The sequence below is a fragment of the Caretta caretta genome, chromosome 13, assembly GCF_965140235.1.
Source record: "Caretta caretta isolate rCarCar2 chromosome 13, rCarCar1.hap1, whole genome shotgun sequence".
Lineage (NCBI taxonomy): Eukaryota > Metazoa > Chordata > Testudines > Cheloniidae > Caretta > Caretta caretta.
The window spans coordinates 19,892,019-19,917,182 of record NC_134218.1 but is presented as its reverse complement, the minus strand read 5'-3'; the positions used below and the strand labels follow the sequence as shown (position 1 = coordinate 19,917,182).

Here is a 25,164-nt window from a genome sequence, read left to right as displayed (position 1 = left end):
GGTGGGGCTGGCCGGCTTGCCTTGAGGGAGGCTGAGGCCTGGTGCCCCGCGAGGCGGTTGGCGGTTGCCATGGCAGTTGATGGGAGGGGGAGAGGAGCCGCCAATGGCCCCGCCCACGGGGTGGAAGATATAGGAGACCTTGAACGGCCCCGGGCCTTTCCTGTCACCTTCCACCCAGCTGACTAAGTACCCCCATAGGCTGTCTCGAACACGGGTACCACCCACTTGGTCTCTTCAGCCAATGACTGCCTCGCTGCGCAAAACGTCACCGATCACCGCTTTGGAGGCTGCCACCTCAGCCCGCCCTCCAAGGGGCTTTCTGTCTTCTCATTGGCTGATCTGCCGCCTCCCCTCCCCTCTCCTAACAGATCGTTCCATGCGTGCAAACTTCGGGACGTGCCCAATGAGCGCTAGGCTGCGGGGCGGGTGAACCGTGATGACGCAAGTGGCGTCGCTGCAGGGGAGGAAGAAGAAGAAATCGGAAGCGGCAAGGGAGCTCGAAGCAGCCGCTGCGTTACCATGGGGGCGGTGCTGGGGGTCTGTTCGCTGGCCAGCTGGGTGAGTGGCGGGGTGGCCTCCCCTGAAGGGCGCTGACGGTGGGGGTGCGAATTCCGCCCATCGCGGGAGCCCCGGGTGATCCGCGCAGAGGCAATGCTGCTCCTCCCTCCGCCCCACCACTGGGGGGGTGGGTGTTGTTACTGCCGTTAACGCTCGTCTCCAGGCCCGGAGACACCCCCCCCCCCGGCCGCCCCGAGCTCTGGGTCCTAGTGTCGCTGGCTGCCAGCGGGGCTCTGCTGTGTCTGGCGCTGAGCCCTGTATCGCGGCTGTTCGGGGGGTGCCTTCAGGCAGTGGCCGAGTTTAGAGATCTTGTGCACGGCGCTGTACGGTCACATAGCGAGAGGCAGGCCCAGCCCCCAGGAGCTGCTAGGCTCGAGCTGGATAGGCAGGCGGTGGGGGGAAGGGTTGACATTGATAAGTGGTACTTGGTAAATGTCCCGAGGGACCCAGGGGTTTTCTTGCTGTAGCTCAGGGGTTTCCTGCCTCATTTTGAATACTATAGACATTCGCTTTGTTTATTTGTGGGAAGTCCCTCCTCGTGTTTGTAACTTCGGAAGGCGTAACACAGGAAGTAATCATTGCGTCATCAACAACACACAAATTGCTCTGAGAACATAGCACAGGCTCATTGGGTTATTGTAGGGCAAAGTCCACAAACCCGGGGGGGGGGGGGGCGAAGCTTTTAAAAAATGTTGGTTACTTAGTCTGTTATAACAAAGAATCTTAAACGTCTAGTGACACCACTTATGTTGTCTTTTGTTGTTACTACTTGTATTTCATTAACTTTTAAACAATGAAAATGTATTTGCTACCTTCACTTTCTAGTTCTCTTTGCAAATACTGCAATGGTATGTCTAAGTTTAAACGAACTGTTTTCCTATAAATTATTTAATTCAGTTTTTTATGTTGTTTGTGGGTGTAAATTACTGACAATGACTTTTGAAACACTTTTAAGATGTAGCTAAATAGTTGTAAAACTGTTAGTACTGTATGTTCTATGTACTGCCATAAAACACTGGAACCAATTAGGCTGGGTTTTTTTCTAAGCTTGATGCTCTTGAAATCACTTTCTAAATAAGAAATTGAGAAACTTGTTTTAAATACTTGTTTCCATAATTGATAAATGCTGATAGCAGTAGAAAGAAATGAACACATTCAACCTTTCATAAATAACATCTCCTAAAGCTTCTCTGTAATCAAGAACTTCAAATTTGAGCGTGCACAATTCATGAGGAATAGAATTCCTGACAACAGCAAATCATTCATTGCTGCCCCACTATAACTTTATGCACATTATGAATTATAGACATTTTTTTTTCTAAAAAGGGGAGTGGTGTTGCTTGTGAAATCTGCCCCCTGTGTTTTTTCCCTCCTATTAGTGGGTCCCTACAGCCTGGTAGCCATTTGTATTAAGTAGAAAGCAAAATAAGTCTTGCATGTTCATGCTGAGAAGTGCAGAACTACTTGTTCTAATGTAATTACAGGGCTTGTGACTGTTAAGTGAGAATAATTAAACATGAAGCAGTTATGCCAACCGAACCAAAGTCAGGCCAGTAAAGGTTGCTGGGAAAGTCCCTGAACCAGATAAGTAGAATGAAAGAATACTTGTTTAAGTTGTCGGGAGTGAGATAAGGGGAGACCTGCATTTTTGTACCAGATGTTCTGAGAACGGTTTGTTGGTTTGTTTAGATAAGGAGACGCACTGTCTCCACTCCATGTTTCTGTTCTATGTCTGTTCTTAACTCCTCGTCTCCTGTTTGACAACCATACTGATAAAGTTTGGTGAGGTGTTATGACTTGCTAAAAGCTATATACAAGAGGGGTATAGGTATGCATGCATAATAGAGAAAGAGAACTTTAACTAAGGGGGGGGGTGGGCTGCTTAATGAATAATCTGTGATGCACAGAACTGTCTAAGGTGCCACAAGTACTCCTTTTCTTTTTGCGAATACAGACTAACATGGCTGCTACTCTGGAACTGTCTATAAAAACCTACTAGTTTTACCTAAGAGGCAGCTGGTTCCCCTTGGAGACGGGCCGCTCTCTGTTGTTGTGTGCATTCCTCAATAAAGAGCTTGTGTTTGGACCTTGCTGGTGTTGCCTGTCTCTCTGCGGTCAGACAACGAACTATGCTGTCTGGGGTTCGAGTCCTTAACATGACCATACCAGATTTCTTTAATCTTCTGATTTGAAAACTAAACTGTATTGTATGTGCATAATTTTATGCCTTGGAGTACTGTTATAAAACTAAAAATATAATCACATGTGTAAAAGGGAGTGCCATCACTTGAGACACTTTTTAAATTAAGACGATAGATCAATAAAGAATTTATTGTGGGGAAAAATGCCATCAAGGTGAATTTTGATGTCTAAATTGATCACTTTGGTCTCTAATTTTTGTGATAACTTCTGCAGGAAGTGAGTGACTGGGGCTATTAATTTGCAGGGAAGCTGTATTTGGCTGAGTAAGGGACTGTGGTTAATGATAATGTTTAGCCCTTTTGAAAGTGAGGTCTGTATAGAGAAATACCCTTACTGTTCCCATGTTGGTTCTCTAGATTCCATGTCTGTGCAGTGGTGCCTCATGTTTGCTGTGCCGATGTTGTCCAAACAGCAAGAATTCCACAGTGACACGTCTTATCTATGCCTTCCTCCTTCTTCTCAGTACGCTTGTTGCCTGTATCATGCTAGCACCGGGAATGGAAGAGCAGCTGAAAAAGGTGTGTATATATAAGACATTTGTGATCTTTTTGTAACAAAGCCATGACCTATGCTAGTAGCCCCAAGTTCTTATTATTCGCCGTGGACTACCTCACACACACGTGCCCAAATAAATTGGAGATGTTGAAAGGGGGGAAATTTTCAGAATAGAAGAAAAATAAACTGTGTTGTAAATCTTTGGATTGCTAGAGTGTCGCCCATGTGCATAATTGAAATGTAAACTAAGTAAATTATGTTTTTTCTTTTACATTCACATTGTCTTCAGCACAGCACTGCTTAGAGTGCCTGTCACTGTCCTGCAAATTCTCTCTGTAGAGCAGTTCATTCAGGTTTTACATTGCTGGGGAAGAGATTTATGTTACACCACTAATTCAGATGCGCCTGCTGTGTTGATTTAAATCATCCTTGAATAGGAAGAACACCGGTCCCAACTGGAGATAGGATCCTGTTAGGGTGGTGGTTGGAGAAGAGGATTCCAAGACCCGGGGTTACAAAAATATTAACTGACCAGTGTGGCCTGAGTTCTGCCAAAAAGTCAGTTCACTGTTCAGAAGTGAGGTGCCACTGAGGCTGCCAGGCGGGAGTGGGCAAAGGAATATAATGGAAACTTGCCACAGTATATATATGGAATGGTTTTCTGTTTGGCTCCTAGTTTGAAATATTGATTTCACTTTTGTGACACTTGGACATCTCAAGCCTAGAGAATGAGGATACCAAATTCACATCCTTGCTCTAAGCCTTACACCCTGATACTTTCCTTTTGGGTAAATTAGTTACTCTCTCTGTCTTGGTTATGCAGTGATATGGGAAGGAAAAGGTGACACTAGGAACAAATCTGATCTCTGCCTGTGGACCAGATGCAAAGCCTTTTCTCACAACGGCTACCAGAGGGAAGCTAGCTGAGACCCTTGTTTTATTTGTGTATTCCACATGTTTGTGACTGCGGTCTTAGAACTGCAAGTTACAAGTCTCTCTTTATCCAGGTGCCTGGATTTTGTGATGAGGGGCTTCATACCAGGCTACCACACATGAATGGCTTTGTCAACTGTGATGTGCTGGTTGGATACAGGGCAGTCTATCGAATCAGCTTTGCCATGGCAGTGTTCTTCTTCATTTTCTCTCTTCTTATGATACAAGTGAAAACAAGTAACGATCCGAGAGCCGCAGTGCACAATGGGTATGTAGGCATGGTATTGACTTGCCTGTTAACTTGTTTAGTCTGTCTCTTACCAATTTCTTTCCCAGATAGTGACAGATTCCTTAGATGTATGTGGATGAACAGCCTGGACTGAGTCCTTTAGTTCCTTTGCTGATTGCTAGAGAGCACTGCTTCTGAAAGTGTGTGGGTAACCAAGATCCCTAGGAAGCCTCCTACTTGCACTGCATTTCTGAAGTACTGATAATCAGACGTTGAAACATTATGCCTTGAAATCAGAGAACTCACCTCTTCTGTCATTTTCCCAAACACTTATCATTCTCTGGAGTTTGGAGTTCATTTAAAACTGCCATCTTCTTTTTAAAAAAGGGAGATAAAGATGGAGTGGAAAGGGAGACTCTTGACAAATATATTTTTAGGATACTTTAATTAAAAGAAACCTTTTAAAATAACAGCCTTTGTTAAATGTCTTATTTAACATTCTCTCTCCAGGCTAAAGCACTGAACAGTGTTTCAACACTATTCAGTTGTGAAATGTTATAGGTATTATTTCATCACCAAGAACCCATTTGGGTGTATAAGTACCTTGTCTGAGCATGTGCAGGTTTCAAAAGACTACTCTTATTTGGCAGTCTCCTATGTAAAAAGACCATCTCAGAGCATCCCCAAATAGACTGTATACAATTCTGTTCTGTCATTATTAGACAATCATGCTTGTTAATCAGCCATATTTTGATCACTTAAAACGGGGTTCGTTGTACAGATAGAGGACCAACACTGTCAAACATGTTTGTCTTTTTATTTTAAAAAGGTTCTGGTTCTTCAAAATAGCTGCCATAGTTGGTATCATGGTTGGAGCCTTTTACATTCCTGAAGGGCCTTTCACAAGAGGTAAAGTTAATATATAGTCATTGAATCACTTTTGAAAATACAAACTTTTTCACAAATTACCAGAGGTTATAGTTGGTGCATTCCAAGTTATGGTTATTGTAGAATACATACAGTGCAACCCTATTTCCCTGGAATGTTCTGGTAATTAGGGAAGTAACAAGGTAAGCAGTACATGTCCTGGGGCATAGCTGCAGTGTTTCAGATAAACAGGGCCAAGCTCCGTATTTATAGTTAAATACCTTAATTATTTTAAGTGTTCGTATGACTGACAAAATCTTAGTTTCTCTTCTGTCACTGTTCATATTAGCAGATGTCGGGAAAGACTTTGTTTGCTAAGGCATTTTAGGGATCTTCTGCAAAGACCTTTGAAGAGAACAGAACTTCTTAGTCAGCTATGCTAAGGAAGTGTTTACCTATTACTGTACTGTTTGCATCCATTTTGTAGGATTGTTGGGGAGTTAAATCACCTTTCATAAACTTCGATGGTCACTTACGTACATGAAAATAGTGTCTTACGTTAAATCTTGAATTCTTCTCTCTGAAAACACTTTGGGCCCAATCTTGCAAATACTTAGCACGTGCTTAATTTGAGTCATATTGAAGTAAGTGAAACTACTTGCATGCTCTAGAGCATGCAAGTAATGTGTAAGTATTTGCAGGATCGATGCCATAGAGTATTAGGGGACTGAATTTCCAGGCTATATTTTCACTATTCCTCTTAAAAGCTGATAAGCCAGTTTATAGGTTAATCTGAGGCTAGTTTTTCTACCTAGTAAAATACAAATGATGAGAAAAAACTCTAACTTAAATCCCTTTAATGTCTTTTCTAGCATGGTTTATTATTGGCATTCTTGGAGCCTTTTGCTTTATCCTCATCCAGCTGGTGCTGCTTGTGGACTTTGCTCACTCCTGGAATGAGTCCTGGGTTGAACGAATGGAGGAAGGAAATTCTAGGTGTTGGTATGTGGGTAGGTATCTAAATCGGAGAATGCAAAACCTAACTAGAAGAAACAAACAATGCGTACATAGTGTAAGTACAAAAACAAGCTGTAACCTCTTACAGCCCTGTCACTGTCTACATGCTGTACTCTGATCTGCATCCTACAGCTGAATCTCCATAGGTATCTGAGGAGGTAGAAGCTGCAGCGTTGCTCCACTATAGCTCTATGTACACGCTGGTTCTAGTCACATTAATTAAAATGAGAAGTAGACCTGTCAGTCACTGTCCAGTTTGATGGTCATAAGAAATAAAATTTAAATGTTGTGCCCAGCTACGTAGAGAGGTATGGTCTGAATACAGGGCTACAGCCATTGACTCCCTTAATGTTCTCAGGCAAGTCAGCTCAGCTCTTTTTAGTCACCCTGTCTGTATAATGGTGATAATGTGGCTTGCACCTCATGCTTGTAGGCTGTTGATGTGATTTTTTTTTTTTTTTAAATGGCTCCAGCAACAAAACCATAACAATTAGCAATTTAACTTAACTCTTTTAGCTGAGAACACTAACCTCTGTGGCTCCTTAGATTATAAATAACTTGAAAGAAGGGCACTATAAAGGCACCCAGTCTGTGTGGGGTAGAGAGAAAATCTTGCCTCTAAAATTCAGGGCTGGTAAGTGTTCCAATGGGGAGCCCGCAGAAGTATTTGTTTCCACCCTGTGTTGAGTTAACTTGTCTTTCTTTTTCAGCTTTATTTTCTTGTACGAGCTTGACCTACATCTTGTCAATAATTTCTGTTGTGCTCTTCTATGTATTCTACACTAAACCTGATGGTTGTACCGAGAACAAGTTCTTCATCAGCTTTAATATGATCTTGTGCATTGTTGTTTCCATCATTTCTATCCTTCCAAAAGTTCAGGTACTACATTTTCTATTTTTGCTTAAATCCTTTTGTACACAGATAGCAATATCTTTAAATCTCCTTTGAAGTATACATTTGCTGTTTTTATAATACACATTCAGAAAAAATTGTCACAGGATGAGAGCGTGCTAATGATTGTGTGGGATAACTAGAAATAAGCAGAAAACTGAACCTAATGCAATAGTTCCTGAACTGTGGACATTTAGAACATTTTACTGACCATCTGCAGAAAGCTGGCATGTCACATGATGCTGATTTCTAGCTGTCATTGTATTAGACACATCTGAAATACAATGCACCAAATTATTTCTTGGTGCACTTAGTGAAAGCAGTTGCTGTGGTTGCCTCAGAGATACTACAGCTATCATGGATCAGAGGGGAGGCATCCAAGAGTTGCTGGGTAAAACTTTCAGCATACCTAAATGACATCAATTGGATTTAGGTTCTTAAGTCATTAAGATGCTTCTGAAAACTTTCATGAGATATGGTGTGCTATGAAAATTTCTAAGAACCCCTGGCTTAGTTAACAAACAATAAATGATGATAGATTAGTCTTCCTTTGCTCTGATTGTTTGTGTTGCTGTTGTAAGAAACCAAGTTGCCCTTTAGGATAACTCTGCAACCCTTCTTATTTAATGCGGTTTCCACATGGGTAAATTGAGGGTTGACTTTGGATGGTTGTATTTTGGGTGACTGTAACAGGGAGATACTTTGATGACCTGTTTAGATGTCTGTTAAACACAAAATAGTTTTGCATCAGGTAGAATACACGTGCTTCACCTGGTTAAACACCCTTTGAAGAATACTGGGCATATCTGTTAAAGATAGGTCTTGGGTTCTAAAGCTGCTCCTCCCCTCTCTCTCTCCAGCGCGCCCCCCCCCCCAATCTCTTTTGAGTCACCACCTCTGCTAATATGCCACAGAGGATTACTAGATGTTGTTCAGAAGTTATATGCTAGACTTGTATTTTGCAAACCTGCTACAGTCAGTCTTGTCACGGTTAAGTCAAGCAAGAGCTTCTGATCAAAGATGGTGTGCGCAGTGCATGTATTTGGGTCAAGAGGGATGAACGTGTGTCTCTGGCTTCCCACAGCCGCTGTTGGCCTGGCACGGCGAACTTCGGCCAGTGGGAGCTGTGATCAGCTGAACCTTGCAGGTAAACTGGCCTGGCCCGCCAGCGGATTTCCCTGGTGGCCCACATGCCAAAGGTTGCCGATCCCTGTACTAGATGTTAGGCAAATCTGCAGCAATTAGGATTAAATGCAGCTGTATCTGAAATGCCATTTTTGACTCTGGAGAGCATTTTGTCTTTAAACAGGAACATCAACCTCACTCTGGCCTCCTCCAGTCCTCTGTTATTAGTCTCTACACAATGTATCTCACTTGGTCAGCTATGTCTAATGAGCCTGGTAAGCATCTATCTGCCTTGGTAGAAAGGTATTCCATTTTTAAAACAAAAACATGTCAGTGGAGCTTACTGTTATCAGAAGCCATTGTGCTGGGATTGCTGATCAAATGATGCATTTGAGAATCCCTACAACATGTGCTTACTCGGGTACAGAATTGCTACATAGTCAGGTGGTCCTATTCAGCTTCTCAGTGGCTTTCTTTTGTGTGGTGCATATTGCAGCAACCTATTCTGGAGGTCCCAAAGACCTGGTTGATAAGGTCTGGACTGAAGTTAATTCTCTAGTCCAGGCTTATCTGTTGCATTCTGTGAAATCCTTCCTAGTGAAACACAGAACTAAATATTTTGAGAATCAAGCAGTGTGGGGATGGGCATGTGGGAAGGATGGTATCTGTGCAAAGATCTAAGAAAGGGCTTGATTGGAGTACACTAATCTAGTCAAGTGAATGTGGGAAGACTTCTTGCCACTGATGCTACTAGGGAATCCAAGAGCAATTGGAAGTCCAGCAGGAACTCTAGACTACAAACCTGGCTGACAGAAGATGACAGGGATGAGTTTTACTAAACTTTTTTTTTTTTTGTAAACCTCTTTCAGATAGAAGCTGCAACCCAAGTTTGTTGAACATCATCACACAGATAACTGCACCCACAATAACTCCAGCTAATGCAACTGTCATACCTGCTACTCAGGCTCCACCAAAGTCCTTGCAGTGGTGGGATGCACAGAGTATTGTTGGACTTGGTATCTTTGTTCTTTGTCTCCTGTATTCTAGGTAAGATCTGAGTCACTCAAAGCAGAAACAGCACTTGCCTTCCTTTTGTGAAAACTGTGTGCGTTTATGAATGAAATCTACCTGCCTTGCACACAAGGCTCTGTCTAGCTTGATGTGGGCAAATAAAAATATGGAAGACTAGTAAAACTGTGAGGAGGGTAGAGGCTTCACCAGCCCTGTTCTTAATTAGTTGAAGTCTTAAGCTAAAATAGGCCATAATAGCATGAAGTGGGGAGGGGGATGTTACTTAAGTCAGAGGTAAATAGTAGGAGAGTTGTTTCTGAACTGACCTCCAATCACAATAAACACATTGGGGTAAGGTGTTTGCTTGGACTGGAAGTTCAGAAGTAGCACACTGCTTCCACTGACAGCAACTGGAATCATTTAGTCTTGAGTTTCCAGCTCTAGCAGAGGCTAGGAGTCAACTTGCTGGTGTGATGCTGCCACCTGCAGTGATATCCAGAGCAGCGTCAGGTGCCTCTGGAGAGAGATATGTTCCTATTCCAGAGATTTGGGTCTCCGATATGTAACATGAATGGAAATGGATCTCCTAAGGAGCGTTCCTTGTTTACCCTTTTGGAAAAATGTCAGTCAATTGCAACACATTTTGGGGGATGTAAAAGATTTGACTAGTTATAGTCACTAGTGAAACCTACCCCTGTGTTCTCTAGGGTGGATTTTTAACTTTTGTTTTTTGGGTCACTTTGCAGCATCCGCTCTTCCAGTAATAGCCAGGTGAACAAGCTGACTTTGTCTGGGAGTGACAGTGCCATGCTGGATGACCCTGTGGGAATGGATGGTGGATCTGTGGAAGATGGAGAAGTTCGTCGGGTCATGGACAATGAGAAAGGGGCAGTTCAGTACAGCTACGCTTTCTTTCACTTCATGTTGCTCCTTGCCTCTCTCTACATCATGATGACACTCACTAACTGGTACAGGTAGAAACAAAATGGGTTTAACTTTTTAAACATAAAATATATTTACGAAGGTACGTGAAAGGTGCACCTGCTACCTCAACTCTGGGTGGCTGATCTGACTATCTGTGCAGCTTTAATTCCTGCTGGGAGAAGAATTCTTAAGCCCCATTCCCCTTGATATCCAGTGAGTTCACTGGTAGCTTAGGGATTGGAAGTCTGAAGGCTACTCCTAAATCTGGGATATCTGTGGTTTCAGATCTTTCCTTCATGATAGTTGCATCAAAGTTGTGGTGATTAGCTTTTTTTTTTATTGAGGCATTGACAGAAAGGGACAGGGCAGCCTGCATAAAGGATTGTCCAAATTTGCAAGGGCAAAAGATACCAGACTGAGTAGATTTTTCTTCAGATTCCTGTGGTTGTGTATCTTTCCTCCTGTTGGCATAATGAGTTAGTCAGGGACTCTGTCCTTTGAAAAGTTTGGTTTTGCCCAGCTTGAGATTGAGAAGACAAACGGGAGAAGGAATGTTGGCAGCTACAGACATGGAAGCCACTTATGTGCTGAGGGTTGCCCCAGAGCTATTGAGACTATCCATCTTGAGGCTGTGCTCCCACCACCTACTTACTGCCTTTTTCTTGTGATTGGCTGACCTACTACATGGGGTGGTCTTGCATTTTCTCATTTAGTGCTGCTGTGAGTGCTGTCTTAAACAAGGAAAGAGTATATGGAGGAACAGCTGCCTGTAATAAAGAACTGAAGTTGGTTCATAACTGGCTGTGGGGTCAATTGTAAGAATGGTGATGCATAAACATACATAGGCTGGGATGTACTTAGACTGGCAGGTGGCAGGACACCTCTAAAGTTCTGAAAGGAGGGATTTTGCAGTGTAGGGTCTTCACTTATAAGACAAGGAGCCTTTTTGGAAATGATGGTGGAATGTTCCAAACATGCTGCACCTTCGGTTCAGTAAAAGTGCAGAGACGGTGGCAAGTGGAGGCTTGTCGTTAACAACTCTTTCCCATTGTTACAGTCCTGCTGCAGACTTCAAAACCATGACAAGCAAGTGGCCAGCTGTGTGGGTGAAGATCTCCTCAAGCTGGGTCTGCCTCCTTCTCTATGTCTGGACCCTAGTGGCTCCTCTTGTCATTACCAGTCGGGACTTCACTTAAATGATTGTGCTTGTCTGAGATTATGAAAATGCCTGAAGTTCCTCTGCTGAAAGCCAAAACGTCATGTATTGCTTCAGTTATTTCTTGAAACTAAGGCAAATGCATCTTTTCATGTTCCATGCAGGTGGATAGAAACTGCTGGATTGTGTAATGCTTGATGCCGTATCTCAACTACATTAATTTTGATACTATTTTATTTTGACCTATACGTGAGGTTAGCTGTTTGTGCATTTTTGAAATCTATCACCACAACTGTAGTACAGCACAGAAGAAAAACACCTGTAGTATCCATTAGTTCCAACACAATATTGAAGAGAACAATTAGACACAAAGTAATATAAAAGAAGAAGCTGCGTTTTTAGGATAATGCACTAAATGGTCAGTATGTGGAAGTGTAAGCCATGCTGCGTAAGTTTCTACATTCCATTGCAAAAGGTTGTCTAAAAGAGCACCCTCCTGTTTGTGGGCAGAAACTTATACATTCCCTCCAAGACCAATATCTTGAAGATGTGTAGCTGTTAACTGTAATTCCTGTTCCCAGAATAATACCTTTAGGTTTTATGGAAACTATGCTTTGATTTAGTATATTTGCCAAATATTTTAACTTTGATTTAACTCTAAACTCAGATACTTCTGTTTCGAATCTAAAATTATGCTGGAAATTTTTTTTATTAATTCTCAATTTGTGCTTGTCTGAGTTAATACACATTGTCAATATTTGCACTATAAATGCATTTGATTAAAATATAGATTAACTGTTCAAAGCATCTTTCAAACTCTCTCTGTTCCAGGTAGGTGCAGGGACTGGTGCAGCAAATTCATAATATCCCATGATATTTTGAATTAACTTCAGCAGCTGTATTAGCCTACGACATGACTTAAAGGAAAGTTTTATGTGGCTCAAGTGGTGTCATACGACTTAATCTATGCTCTGATTAAACATGGTGATTACACCTTCATTCCAGTCCTCTGATGCTGAATCATATGTTGGATGGTGAGTCTGTGATGAGCACACTTACAAAACACATAGCAAAGTGGACTTATCTTTTGACTGAGGACTATTACAATTAGACCACTAACACTAGTTATTTTACTAGAAGGAGGTAGGTATCCAAGCTTATGTCTTCAATTTTTAGCTTTGTATGTGCACTAGGATGCAGTAAAATGTTAGGTTTCAGAGTAGCAGCCATGTTAGTCTGTATTTGCAAATACAGACTAACATGGCTGCTACTCTGAAACCTGTCGTTATGCAAGGCACTGAAGGCTTATGCTCAAATTTTAGTCTCTAAGGTTCCACAAGTACTCATTTTTCTTTTTAGTAAAATGTTGCTGACAATTCACGCCTAAGACCATGTTTAAGTTTCTCAGCCATAGCAGGAAGTGGACATGCTAAGGAGTTGTAATTTGGCCAGTAAGTGTGTTTATAACAAAGGACACAATACACAACTGTATGCTGGTAAGGAAGGAGAGTGGAAAGATGGAAAAGCTAGACAAGAGGCAAAGCCTACCCACTATCTTCTATCCTACAGCCACCCCTAAAGTACAATTAGCAGTCAGATAACCTTATAATTTATAGATATTAGGACTCCCTTTTTATTTATTGTAGTTGTAGATACTAGGCAACAGATGTTCATTTCATATTCTATCCTGGATGCTGACTGCATGGTGTATAGCACACTAGCCTACTTGAGTTTTTACCAGTTACCAAATGCCATCTACTGTTAGTTAAAGTACCCGTAATAGGAGATAAACCTATGTTTAGTTAATTAGTTGGAATAGACATGTCTTCTTGCATCTCAGCAGACTCAGGTCACATCTTACTTTCACCTAATGAAGATTCTCAGACTGTTTGTTTAAAATGGCCAAATGGCATTTCAGTTGAGCTAACTAAGCCAACTTTAACATTCAAGTTGATTGAACAAAAACAAAAAGTGTTAACTTCAACCATCTTGCTGGAAGCATTGGCCTCATGTCTCTATATTTAATGAATCAAGAGTTCAGTTTGCCTGAGTAGGAGTGAAGCAGCTCATGCTCAGTTTAGTACAACTTAAATACAAATGCAAGAGGGGAAATAAGTTTAAAGTTGCATCTTTAGGAGTGATTCCATGACATTTAATCTAACTTGAAAAAGATTATTGTACATGTACACTTAAAATGAACTAGATTGTTATGACAATTGTTTAATACCCAGTCATGCATAATAAAAGTACATACATTGACCACTCCATTTTATAAAATGCAATATAAAAATAAACATTTTATCAAAATAACAGATGTATATTAAACCTAACAACTTTAGGTCCACTTAAACAAAAAAGCAAAATCATTTGAACAATCATGTATATTACTAAACTTGTGCCAAAACACCCTCATTCCCTGAAAAAGACCTCTGAATATATAACACCTATTTGCCCTCATATAAATTCAAGTATTTTATTTACAGTATGCAATTAACCTTTGTCCTACTTCCCATGAGACAGTCAAGGTTGCCCAAGGCAGTTTGAGTATCTTTCTCTCAGTTAATGCCTAGCCAGAATTGTTACTTCTAACATTGTCCTCACTCAGCTAGCTTCACATGGAACTGATTTTTAGAAAAGTTTAGTTGAAACAGCCAGATAATTCTAATACTGAAAGGGATTTGAGTTAACTCCATTGCTCTTCCTTCCCTTCTACTTTAAAGATAAGAAGTCACTAGAAGTGTGGGCCTGTTGTCAACTACACTACCTATTTAGCTTCATAATTCCATCAACCTCTGAGACACAAGGGCTGCCTGTCATTAAAGGGCTTGACAGCTCAACTTTTCTACAATTTTTTTTTTTAAATAGTGCTTTGGGTACCAATATTAACAGCATCTAGATGTTAAGCTTAGTTCCTTTTGTGAGAGTCCACACTTTCTCTGGGAAGACAAGCAAAGCATCTGCCCCCATGAGGGAATTAGGAAAAGTTACAGCTGATAGTAATGGATAATGTACTGGCTTTGTTTACATATGCTGTATTACTGATGACAGAGCTATCATGAATTTAAAAGCTAGATTCCAAAGAGTCTAACTCCTCCAAAACAAAAGTTCTGAGAGGAAAACTTAAGTCTCCATCTACAAGTAAGAAGACCAAAACTATTTTGTTTAAGGATAAAGTACTACAAACTGTCAATTTGTCTTCTAAAGAAGACCTTGGTTTGAGGCTACAAATGAAATCTAGTTTGGTTGCCATAGTTTAAGGCATGCCAGAGTGAAAAAGCATTGAAAAAAATCAGGTCTTGCCCTGGTTGCTGGAGACTTTCCCCCCTACAAATCCTTTTTAAGGAGGAAGTTAAGTTTTCTAACATGGAGCTTTCCCTCTTCACTAGTTGAGAGCAGCTCCTCTTAGGCTATGTCTACACTGCACCCTGGTGGCATGCAGGGCAGAGGCAGCATCCACACTGGTATGTAGCTACACATGCCAAGGAAAGGCTCTGGGGCAGGAGAGGCTCTGGTGGCTCCTCAGTGCCAGAACCTTTCACTGCTTTGGGGAAAGACTCTAGCAGCAGGACACTATGCTGCTAAAAATAGCAGTGAGTAGGGAGGCACTATGTGGGCAAGTAGGATACATATGCACCAGCTTTAGGCATGTCTTTCCTCTACTCACCTAAGGAGTACTTTATCATCTGTGCTGTTTTTTATACTAGTGCTAGGGAGAAATGCAGTGTGTGTATGCTACATGCCACCAAAAGGGGCATGCAGTGTAGATTTAGTCTTAGAGGGGAAACCACCCAACCATGAAAGAGGAAGAATAAAGCCTGCCATGCACCCACTTCAAAGACAAATGCTGCATCCTGGAGTGGTTTTTTTTTTAATTTTTCATGGTGGACAGAGGGAAATTAATAGTATTCACTCAAACCATCCAAGACACCCCAACACATTTTTGGCAGTTAATTTAGTTAGATTGCTTAAAACCATAATTGTCAACCTAAGATATGCCACATTCTGCTTATTTTGCTAGGTGGAAGAAGAGCTGGATTTATCTCCACAATAACGGCAAGCAACGTGAAGGTTAAGCACTGCACAGTAGATCTGAGAGGAAAGTTTTGCTCAAATGAAGGGACGCTAGTCAGCCCTGCATTTCTGCCAGGTCTGCACAAAAGTTGGGGGCTGACTGATTGTTAATGACGGGAATGATATTTCTCACCTGAAATGCTTTCCCCCATGAAAATTAAGACTAGTATAGAAAGGGGCAGGGGCTGTCATGCATTGATGTTAGAGGCAGGCTCCTATTATCTTTCATACCTAAAAAGGGGAAGGAAAGAAGAAAGCTATATTCTCTCAATAGACTCTTGCCAGCATCCTACACAACAGTAAAAGTGTTCTGTTAAAGTCTTTCTGTTCAAGTGACAGGATATGAACTTCTTGTCCCCATTGGAGCTATGAACTGCTAATTGGAAAAAACTTTATACTTTTTAGTCCTTTCAAAACCCAATCCCACGCGTCTATTGCTTGAATAAAAGAGCTAGCATTTTACCAAGTCAGGGAGCTGTGATTTCCCTAATCTATTCCTTCCCAAACTCTTTTTGGCAACAAAGTTATGCTATGGTGTAATCTAGGAAGAGACATTCAAACAAGCACAGTTTGGCACTCAGAGAAAAGGATGGTCCAACTCCTTGAGACCATACCTTTCATATTTACAGTAAGATAACCGGTCCCTGTTTCCCACTCGGCACTCAGTAAAAAGATTTACCTTCCCTATCCCCCCAAAGAAATTCCAGCCATTTAAAAAGTGCTATAAAGATGAGGTGTTTGGTTATAATCAGTGTTCTTGTCCACTGACAAACCCTTTTAAATAACGCGGTGTGCTTTCCTGGCTGTAATGAGGTTTCACCTTTGCACTATTTATATAGTGCATGACGTGCAAAGATAATGTGCTCAGAGTTCATTTAAAATTCAATACCATGACACAGAATGAACTTCGGGAATAGCCTACACAGATGCAGAACGTGTTAACCTCATTTGACATTAGAACTAAGGATCTAAAGTACTGGAACACATAACCTAAGCTTAAGCCCTACAGAACTGACCAAAGTCTACACTTTACAAAAGAAGCTGCCATCCAAAGACAAGGGGATGACAAATAGCAACAGTGTTACTTAAATCAGGACAAACATGAACAGAGAACAACTGCAATACAACAAATCTGAACATTCTTTAAAAATATCTGTCTGCATTTGGTTTACGAAGACTCAGATTCAAAAATTCTATCCAAAGTAATGTAGCTCAAGAACTACCGTGCTTTCTCTTACTTAATATTGCCTTCTATAGATGCTACCTGCTACAAAATCTTTCCACATAGATTCTATTTAAGTTACTTAGGGAAGTTGAAAAGTAAGGCAGGAAAGAGCAACTGATTATATCTGAGTGAATGACCTCACTTCTCAGGTTGTCTATATTGTTGTAAATATTCAAAGTTGCATCTTATTGGAAAAAAGCTACGCAATACATGATCTGAAAGGCTCTATTTTCTGGAAGTGGAATTTGTGTCTGATTACACTATGCTTTGAAATAACTAGTCACAATGTTTACAAAATTACGGTAACTTTCTCCTTTCAAATCCAAAGGGCAAATCTGTTAGGAATTCTACACACACAGAGTGTGCAAAATATCAGGGAGAAGCTCCAGTACACATTCTGATACTCCTGGAACATGCTAGTACACAGACAGGACCAGGTAATTAGGTCCAGGACTGTGACTTGGACATTTCTGACAATCTCCACTGACAGAGCTTCACTTTGCAGGGTGCAGTGATGATGCTATTTTCTGATGATTGCCAAACTAGCAAGTCTTTTCTGCCTTTTACCCTGAGACACACACACTTATGAGATTCATTCTAATGAGATATTTTTTCTCTCACTACTATTAAGAGGAATTTGCTAGACTGCATCTTTCACACTGAGATTAACAATCCTTAACACTTGAGGTGGCTTGGGAATTGTGTGACCTGCCTAGATTCCAAAGAGAACTCTGCCTTGCCCCCCCATCTCACCCACTTTAACTTGCTTTGGTTCCACAGCGTAAAATGCCTCTACTCACAAACTGGAGGTTTGGGGTAAGGAAGAGTTCATAACCCCACTGTGTTCTTACTCCTTTCAGAACAGGACAGGGCATCTAGACTGACTGTGCAAGGAAAAACTTCCTTTAACTGACTTGTTAATAACAGTAGTAGAGTTGAGGTTTCATGCCTCGCAGAGGCTCTTCACTCTGCTTCTCCTCAGCATCCCCACTCATTACAGCTTCAGATGGTGAGCTGTCACCTGGAAGAACCAGCTGAGAGAAGTCATGCAAAAAATCCTCTTCCGAGGCGAGCAGCAACTCATTCCAGGCAGCGACATCCAGCTTCCCTGACGTGCCACCATATTCTTCAGGAAGGATCCTTTGTGGAAGGTTTTGATGAAGAGAATTCAAATCAGAGCCATGAAGAAAAAACTAAGGAAGAAAATCCCAAAATATATTTTATTAAAGTATCAGACACCTTTTCAGCTTGTAATTAAGCATTTTAAAACTCCAGCGAGACCAGCACATGACAAGTAGGGAGAGTCTATTTTGCTCTTTAAATAATTCTAAGGGGGCATATTTCAACTGGCTCTGCACGCACAATTGCAAGCAACATCATTTTCTTTTTGCAAAGGACAGTGCACAACATTGTGCATGCAAGAGCAGAAGCCAGTTCGATACCTGTTTGAAAGTCTCGCCTTATAGGCGATCCAGCTAGTAAATCTTAATCACAATAACTACGTTTCCAGTTCAGTTTGAGTCTAAACTCATTCACAAGGACTGGGAGTGCAGAGAAGGCAGCACTCAGCCTTGTTGAGAGAGGCATCCTCTTCTGCATGTGAAAGAGAAGAATCAACGAACTGCAGGGGGAACTGCATCCAACCTGTTTAGCTGATGAGAAAGTTACAACAACACAGGACCTTTGAGAAAGGAAGGGAAAGAATAAAGAGGAGTGAGAGAAAGGACAACTCAGAAGATTTCCTCCAACAAACATAACATTAATGCATAGGATGCTGTTGGCTCAATAATCCCAACTCCAGAAGAAAGTTACTATACTGATTACATAATATAGGTCCTAAAAATGTGCATTTAACCAGGTAAAATGCCAAGATGTATTTATCAAAGAAAGCCAATCACTTCTGTCATTCTTCTGAGAAATCCTACTGACCAGTCTCCCAAACCCTCGGGCATGTTCAAAGTGATACAGTTATGACAGAGCCAGACAAAAGCCAGGAAGCAAAGGATGATATAGTCACAGGCAGATTGAGTAAAGGACACTGCCATTTCCAACTTTTATCTGTTTCAATATTCATTACATTTCATGTCCAGCAAAGAGCCTGTCATTAAGTCCAATATTAAAAGGCACAATCACTTACCCGGTTTGCTATCTTTTCCTTCAGAAAAGGCTTGATGATGGCAAAAATTCCTTTGAATATGCGAGGCTCATTTATAATATTGACAGCTTTGATTCGAATGGGAAAACCATCCTGGGGAAGGAGGAGATTTTTATAGTGGTTTAGAAACACTGGACAGCTTTTTCTATTTAACCTTCCTGGCACTGACTGCCCACACAACCCAATTGCTCCCAAGATTCTATTTGCAGTTCAAATGTAAATTGATGCAGTGAAGTAAAGTATATGGGTGCAAGAATCGGACAAAAACCAGAGTGTCTGGCACTCACATAGAGCCTGACAGCACTCTTGGATCAGGAGATGTACCAACAATAGTACATTTCATTTACTACGTCTCTACTTTTGCCCCAGTCTTCTTTTGAAAAAATATGTTTTTAATTAAGGCAGGAGCAGCTCCTATATAAAAATTACACAAAATGAATGACCCTGGATTCTGAGGGTCAGATTCCCTGTACTACTGGGGAATCAAAAGCACTGACTGGCCAGAAAGAAGCCCATGTTTTAAACAAAGCATTTTAAATGATTAAAGGTCAGAGCCCATGTTATTTGGGAAAACTTTCATGTATTTGCACAGAAGGAGAAAACCTATTGCTACTATTCAACTGGAAATCTGAACAGTTGGTCAAATTGACTGCAAAAGATAAAGGGGGCCTACGCTGGTGGACACCACATCAGCACATGGAGCAGAGGGAGGTTAGAAGGCTGTCTCAGCTGCCAGTGGAACACAGGGCTCTGCAGTATAAATTGCAATTAAAAAATAAGGTTAGTCATGGTGCTTTCACTGGGAGGCTTTCAGTAGGAAGAATCACTAAAGGGAAAAGGTGTTTTTAAGGATCATGGTCTCATCATTGAGTTACTGATGCTTCCCTCTTCCAATAACCAACTCTGGCCGTACAGAGAACGCATTCATTGCTTGGACTGAAGAGTGGACACTTGCACTGCACAAATGTTTTCCCTCTGTAAAATGTTTAATGAAGCTGGGGGCTCTTGGCAGCGAGAGATTGATAACTCTTGCAAAAGCAAGGTAGTGTGGTCAGAATCTGGGCAAGCTTCTTTGCATGCGTCAGCCAAGTTACCCCAAATCTAGCTAGCAAAAACTCTGATTATTCTAGCCCTGGGGTCATCTCCTCTCACCACAGGCTTTCAAGTGTGCCAAATAGCATCTGCTATAAAATAAGAACTAGTACACTCATCTCACATGTGACTTACACCATATTTCAACTGGGGTCTTCAATGGCAAGTTAAATAAGTATTAGTCCCTCACCCAAACTTCTGTGTAATTATTTTATTATATCTGTATTTATCAATTGAAATTTATCACCCATTTTACTTGTGTAAGTTAATTGTGGATTCAGACAGAACTTTGCAAAACAATCATGTTCAGATTGTGGAACTTCTGTAAGAACGGTGAGAAGTATTAGCCAGTGTGCAATTAAGTGTCTATTCTTGTCTCCACGGAACTCTCCCCATTCTCCCTGCAGGGATCCAGCAAAAAAGCATGCACAGCTCAGACTAGACTAAAGCTCACAGGAAGAAGAAAGTCATTCAAGAGGAGCTTGCCCACAGTTACATTACCATGCTCCCCTCTAGACCAGAGGTGGGCAAACTACGGCCCATGGGCCACATCCGGCCTGCGGGACCGTCCTGCCTGGCCTGGGAGGCTAGCCCCCTCCCTTGCAGCCTCAGCTCGCCAGGCTGCCGGCGCAATGCTCTAGGCGGCGGGGCTGTGAGATCTTGCTAGGCACCGCAGCTGCAGAGCCGCAGCCTGACCTGGTGCTCTGTGCTGCACGGTGGCATGGATGGCTCCAGCCGGGCAGCATGGCTGCCTGTCCTAGTGCTCTGGGCCGTGCGGCTGTAACACTGCGAGCCACCAGTGCTCCAGGCAGCGTGGTAAGGGTGTGTGTGTGTGTGTGTGTGTGTGTGTGTGTGTTGGATAGAAGGCAGGGGAGTTCGGAGCGGGGATCAGGTGGCGGGGTGTGGATAGGGGTTGGGGCGGTCAGAGAGCAGGGAACAGGGGGGTTGAATGGGGGCAGGGGTCCTGGGAGGGGGGCAGTCAGGAAGGAGGGAGGGGTTGGATGAGGCGGCAGGGGTTCCAGGGGCCGTCAGGGAGAAGGAGTGGTTGGATGCGGCAGGGGTCCTAACTGGCCCTCCATACAATTTCGGAAACCCGATGTGGCCCTCAGGCCAAAAAGTTTGTCCGCCCCTGCTCTAGACTACAGAAAATGCTACAACTAAAATTATGTTCCTCTCCTGCCACTCAGACAAAGTAACCTATGTCTGCTTTGCACTTCCTTCTATGCTGCCCCCCTAGGCTTGAAGCAGCCTCTCTCTTCTCAACCTCTTTCCTCTTAGAAATCTTTCCTCAAAACACAACTTTCAGGGAAGACTTTCAAAAGTCAACTCTGCAAAATTCCTGCAGCACCACTTGAAATCTGCGCAATCACCCAAGGCTCAGTGTGTGAATGGTTCTATGTCCCATCTAGATTGGAAGCTCCTTTAGCAAAGACCATTTGTACAGCAGAGCATATTATCAACACTCAAAGATCAGCAAGGGGGTCTCTTCTTCCTAGTCTTACTTCATGTATCCTCCCCCTACCAGATGGCAAGTGGGCTCAACAACTCAAACTTCAAGTTCCGAAAGTAGCAGCAGACTTGGGAGGCTCGGAGTATAAAGTCAGACCCATTAGCAGCCAGCATCAACCAGTTAAGAGCTGGCAGAAGGCAGAAACGCATTTTTAAAAGCATTCAGGTAAAAGCCAACATATGAATATTTTTGTTAGCATTAGCAGAACTCTAGACATAGAAGCAGTAGTTTACAGTGCACAAGGCAGGTCTTACCTGAAGAATTCCAATCACTTTTTTGGCTACAAAAGGACCAAAATGAGATGCCTTAGATAAACTGACTCCATTGTAGTCTGCAAGGATTACAATTCCATTCACTTGGGTCTCTTCAGACTGAATGAGTTTTTCTAATGTTAAGTATATGGCACGAATGTTCTCAGTAATTGGATAATTACTTGGTGTCCATCTGTCTAAGGTTACAAAACGTATGGTTATTTGGAAAGTAAATATAAAATGACTATATATATATATGCCAAAAAATGATGATCTATTTCCCAGAACTCCAAAGTTATTCTTTAACACCCACACTCCTAGTTCACAGTAACATTTCTCAAGCAAGATGCCATACTTACTTCAAGGAACAAAGACCGTGATCTTACGAACCCCCTACTTTCCCCAGCACAGATTACTAGAAGAGAAATCATTTCATCTCAGAAAGAAAGCAGGTAGACGGGAAAGCAAAGTATGAAAACAGTTTACAGCAAACCTGGCAGCACTGAAAGCAGATTTGGGATGTCAGAGGCTCTTTGCCCCACCTTGAACCCCCAGCTTGTTGTCAAAGAGGCTTATTATAAATGTGCATCTAGAAGACAGCAGACTTATTGCTATCTCAGGCTGATTGCACATTCATATTTTTCTCAAATCATCAGGCAACCACATTAACCCACTTTGTATTTTTGGGTTTAGTCAACTGCAGCTATTGCTAAAATAGGAAAAAAGTGATCTAAATTGGGCAAACAACAGACATTAATCCTTTCACAAGTAACTTTTCAGATTTCAAAAGGAAGCAATACCATGTAATCTGCAAGAGTCACCAGTGTCTGCAAGGGAGCAAGAAACAGACTTTGGCACAGTCAGAGATACCTCAAAGACACAAAGAATCTTGTTCCAACCAGGGAATTCAGGCATTACAATACCTGGACGAATGCAGACAACGTGGCGTCCCTCAGTGTCCAAGTGAGGCAGCACAGTGACAAAGCCAGATGCTAGGACAGCCTTGATTGCAGATGGTTTCAAGTTATTGAAGACCTCAGGCCAGCTCCTCCTGCAGCTGTGATAGTTCACCAGAAGCTGTAGCGCTCGGTCATAATCAAATTTCCTGGCTCTAAGGAACCTTAGCAAGAAAGCATCGTCCAGACACGTGCCCAGAGTAGGGTAATCCTTACACACCATGTCTCGGAGGGCTTGCACATCACGAAGCCTCCATTCAGGTTTCTCCTGCAGCTCTTCACGAGCCTTGGCAATAAGTTCAGGAGACAGTGAGCACACATACCTTGGCCGATCTGGCAGGAATTCATTATCCGATGGAGACCCCACGGATGGGCTTGTTCGGGTACAACCACTGTCTCCTGACATTAGTTAGCAGGAAGTCTGTCCAAAACAACACACACAACAAATAATCCCCATACTATCAGTCATAATGCTTAGTATTTACATGATATGTATTATCCCTAATACACAGGTGGGAAAATTATGGCACAGAGAGGCTAAGTGGCTCAATCACAAGCACAATGGGAATTGGTATTAGAGCCAGAATTAGCGTTCAGGAGTTCCTGTGTCCCTCTCCTAGAATCAGATTACTAGACCATGTCATTGTTTTATGCCCCAAAACGGTATAAAATAATATTAGAAGAAGCTTTTGCACATAAGTCAGTTGATGATGACAGAGCTATGGAGCTGTGCCACCAATAAACTGCGAACAATAAATCAAAGAGAAATAAGTTTGTATTAGCATTTCATTTATTTTCAGTTTTTATTTGGATATAAATTGTCCTGATTGGGATTTTTAGGGTCTCTTACACCAACAGATCTGTATCAATACAGCTGACTGAAGTTTTCTAAGTCTCTGCATAAGGCATTGGTCAAGTCACAATCACTACCCTAAGAAACTCTTCTGACTATCGGCTTGCAGCAGGAAGTTTTCATTGAGATCCCCTACAAAGTGGTGTGTAACTGCCAATGAGCATTTATGACATTTATATCATTTTGGCAATTAGATACTTTATAGTCAGATGTGTAGCATTCCAGAAGTACCTGTCTTAATTATACTGGAAAGTACTGCAGTGCACAGACTGGAGAAGTGTAGTGGATACAGAAACAAATTCTTATTGCAACAGTTCCTCAAATATATACCAGATTAAACAGCAGATACCTTCAAACTGGAAATATGAATTATGTTGCAGAGTCCTTTATTGCCTAAACACAAGAATGGCCATACTGGGTCAGACCAAAGGTCCATCTAGCCCAGTATCCTGTCTTCCAACAGTGGCCAATGACAGGTGCCCCAGAGGGAATGAACAGAACAGGTCATCATCAAGCGATCCATTCCCTGTTGCTCATTCCCAGCTTCTGGCAAACAGGGGTTAGGGACATCTGGTGAGTGGACAAGGGAGAGGGGAAGAGAATAAAGGATGAAATACTATATTTGAGTTATTTCTTGGAGCTTGATTTGGGACTGGCACTAGGAAAAAATAGGATTAAATTTGTGGCTACTGTGATTCCCATTCACCTGCACAGAGCCCTTCTGAAAGAGGTGGTGGGCGACGGGAAGGCTGTGCCTTCCCCTAGAGTACTGAGTAGGGATCATCTGTATAAACATCGGACAGGATCAACTCCCTGATGCAACGGCATAAATTGATCCTTTCATCTTCTACAGCAGAACCTAGGGCCTCGGTGCGAGGGAGCAGGATGGGCGTTTGGGTTATTTCCTGGGACGTGTCTCCTCTCGTCACACCCCAGGGAGGCTAGGTAGTAGTCTGGATACCAGCAGCAAGGGCTAAGCATCACCCCCATCTGTTCGCAGCCGGGGCTGTCAGCCCTTTAGGCATCACAGCTGGCGCCCATGCGCGATTGGGAGGGGGCCGATTTCCCTAAACACCTGCCCCCAGGCAGGGGACCCTGCTCAGTCGGGCACAGGGGCCAGGTCCCGGCCACTGCGCTAGGGGCAAGACTGGCAGCCTCCCAGGCCCTGTATCAATGTCACAGACCCTCCCCCCCCCGCGACAGCACCGAGCCCCCCAATCCGGGGGGGGCGCCCCCGGCCCCTCCACGCGCTCGGTCCCACGGCAAGAGAGGCCACCCCTCCCCCACTGTCTCTCTCCTCACGCCGGCCCGCCACGCCCCATCGCCCGGGCCTTCCCCAGGCAAATTACCGGAGCGCCGGCTCCGAGCGGGAGGAACCGTTCCGGGGGATCGGACACCGTGACCCCGGAACCAGAGCGCCCACAGCCCGCCGGAAGTGACGCAAAGGCGGCGGCAGAGCTCACGCGCTGAACGCCAGGGCTCCGGCGTGGGGGAGGGGGCGCATTAATTCCCCCGCTCCCCGGTACCTTCCGTGGGGGGGTCAGGGTGTCCCCCCCCGCCGTTGTGGTACCTTCCGGGGGGGGGGGGGAGGATCTGCTCCCCCACGTGTTGTAGGGCCTTCTGGGGGTGCGGGGTGGCCGGA

The 25,164-nt window shown here is 42.9% G+C and overlaps 2 protein-coding genes across 3 annotated transcripts; one reads left to right on the top strand and one right to left on the bottom strand.

Moving 5' to 3' along the window:
- Window positions 1–402: 402 nt before the first annotated feature.
- Window positions 403–12,413, top strand: SERINC3 (serine incorporator 3). The gene is made up of 10 exons (XM_048819704.2): window positions 403–558; window positions 3,117–3,278; window positions 4,263–4,456; window positions 5,247–5,326; window positions 6,157–6,294; window positions 7,012–7,181; window positions 8,503–8,593; window positions 9,188–9,365; window positions 10,076–10,303; window positions 11,311–12,413. Exons 1-10 carry the CDS (start codon window positions 520–522, stop codon window positions 11,447–11,449), a joined length of 1,419 nt encoding a protein of 472 aa, XP_048675661.2. The 5' UTR covers window positions 403–519; the 3' UTR covers window positions 11,450–12,413.
- A 985-nt stretch (window positions 12,414–13,398) lies between these two features.
- TTPAL (alpha tocopherol transfer protein like) lies at window positions 13,399–24,959 on the bottom strand. 2 transcript variants are annotated; one of them, XM_048819706.2, is made up of 5 exons: window positions 24,872–24,959; window positions 22,637–23,090; window positions 21,717–21,910; window positions 18,843–18,953; window positions 13,399–17,898 (listed from the first exon to the last, which is right to left on the bottom strand). In XM_048819706.2, the coding sequence occupies exons 2-5, from the start codon at window positions 23,073–23,075 to the stop codon at window positions 17,623–17,625; spliced, it is 1,020 nt and encodes a 339-aa protein (XP_048675663.1). In that variant the 5' UTR covers window positions 23,076–23,090; window positions 24,872–24,959; the 3' UTR covers window positions 13,399–17,622. The 2 variants fall into 2 exon arrangements, with proteins under 2 accessions (XP_048675663.1, XP_048675664.1); XM_048819707.2 differs by lacking the exon at window positions 13,399–17,898 and adding an exon at window positions 17,900–18,386.
- Between the last annotated feature and the right edge of the window lie 205 nt (window positions 24,960–25,164).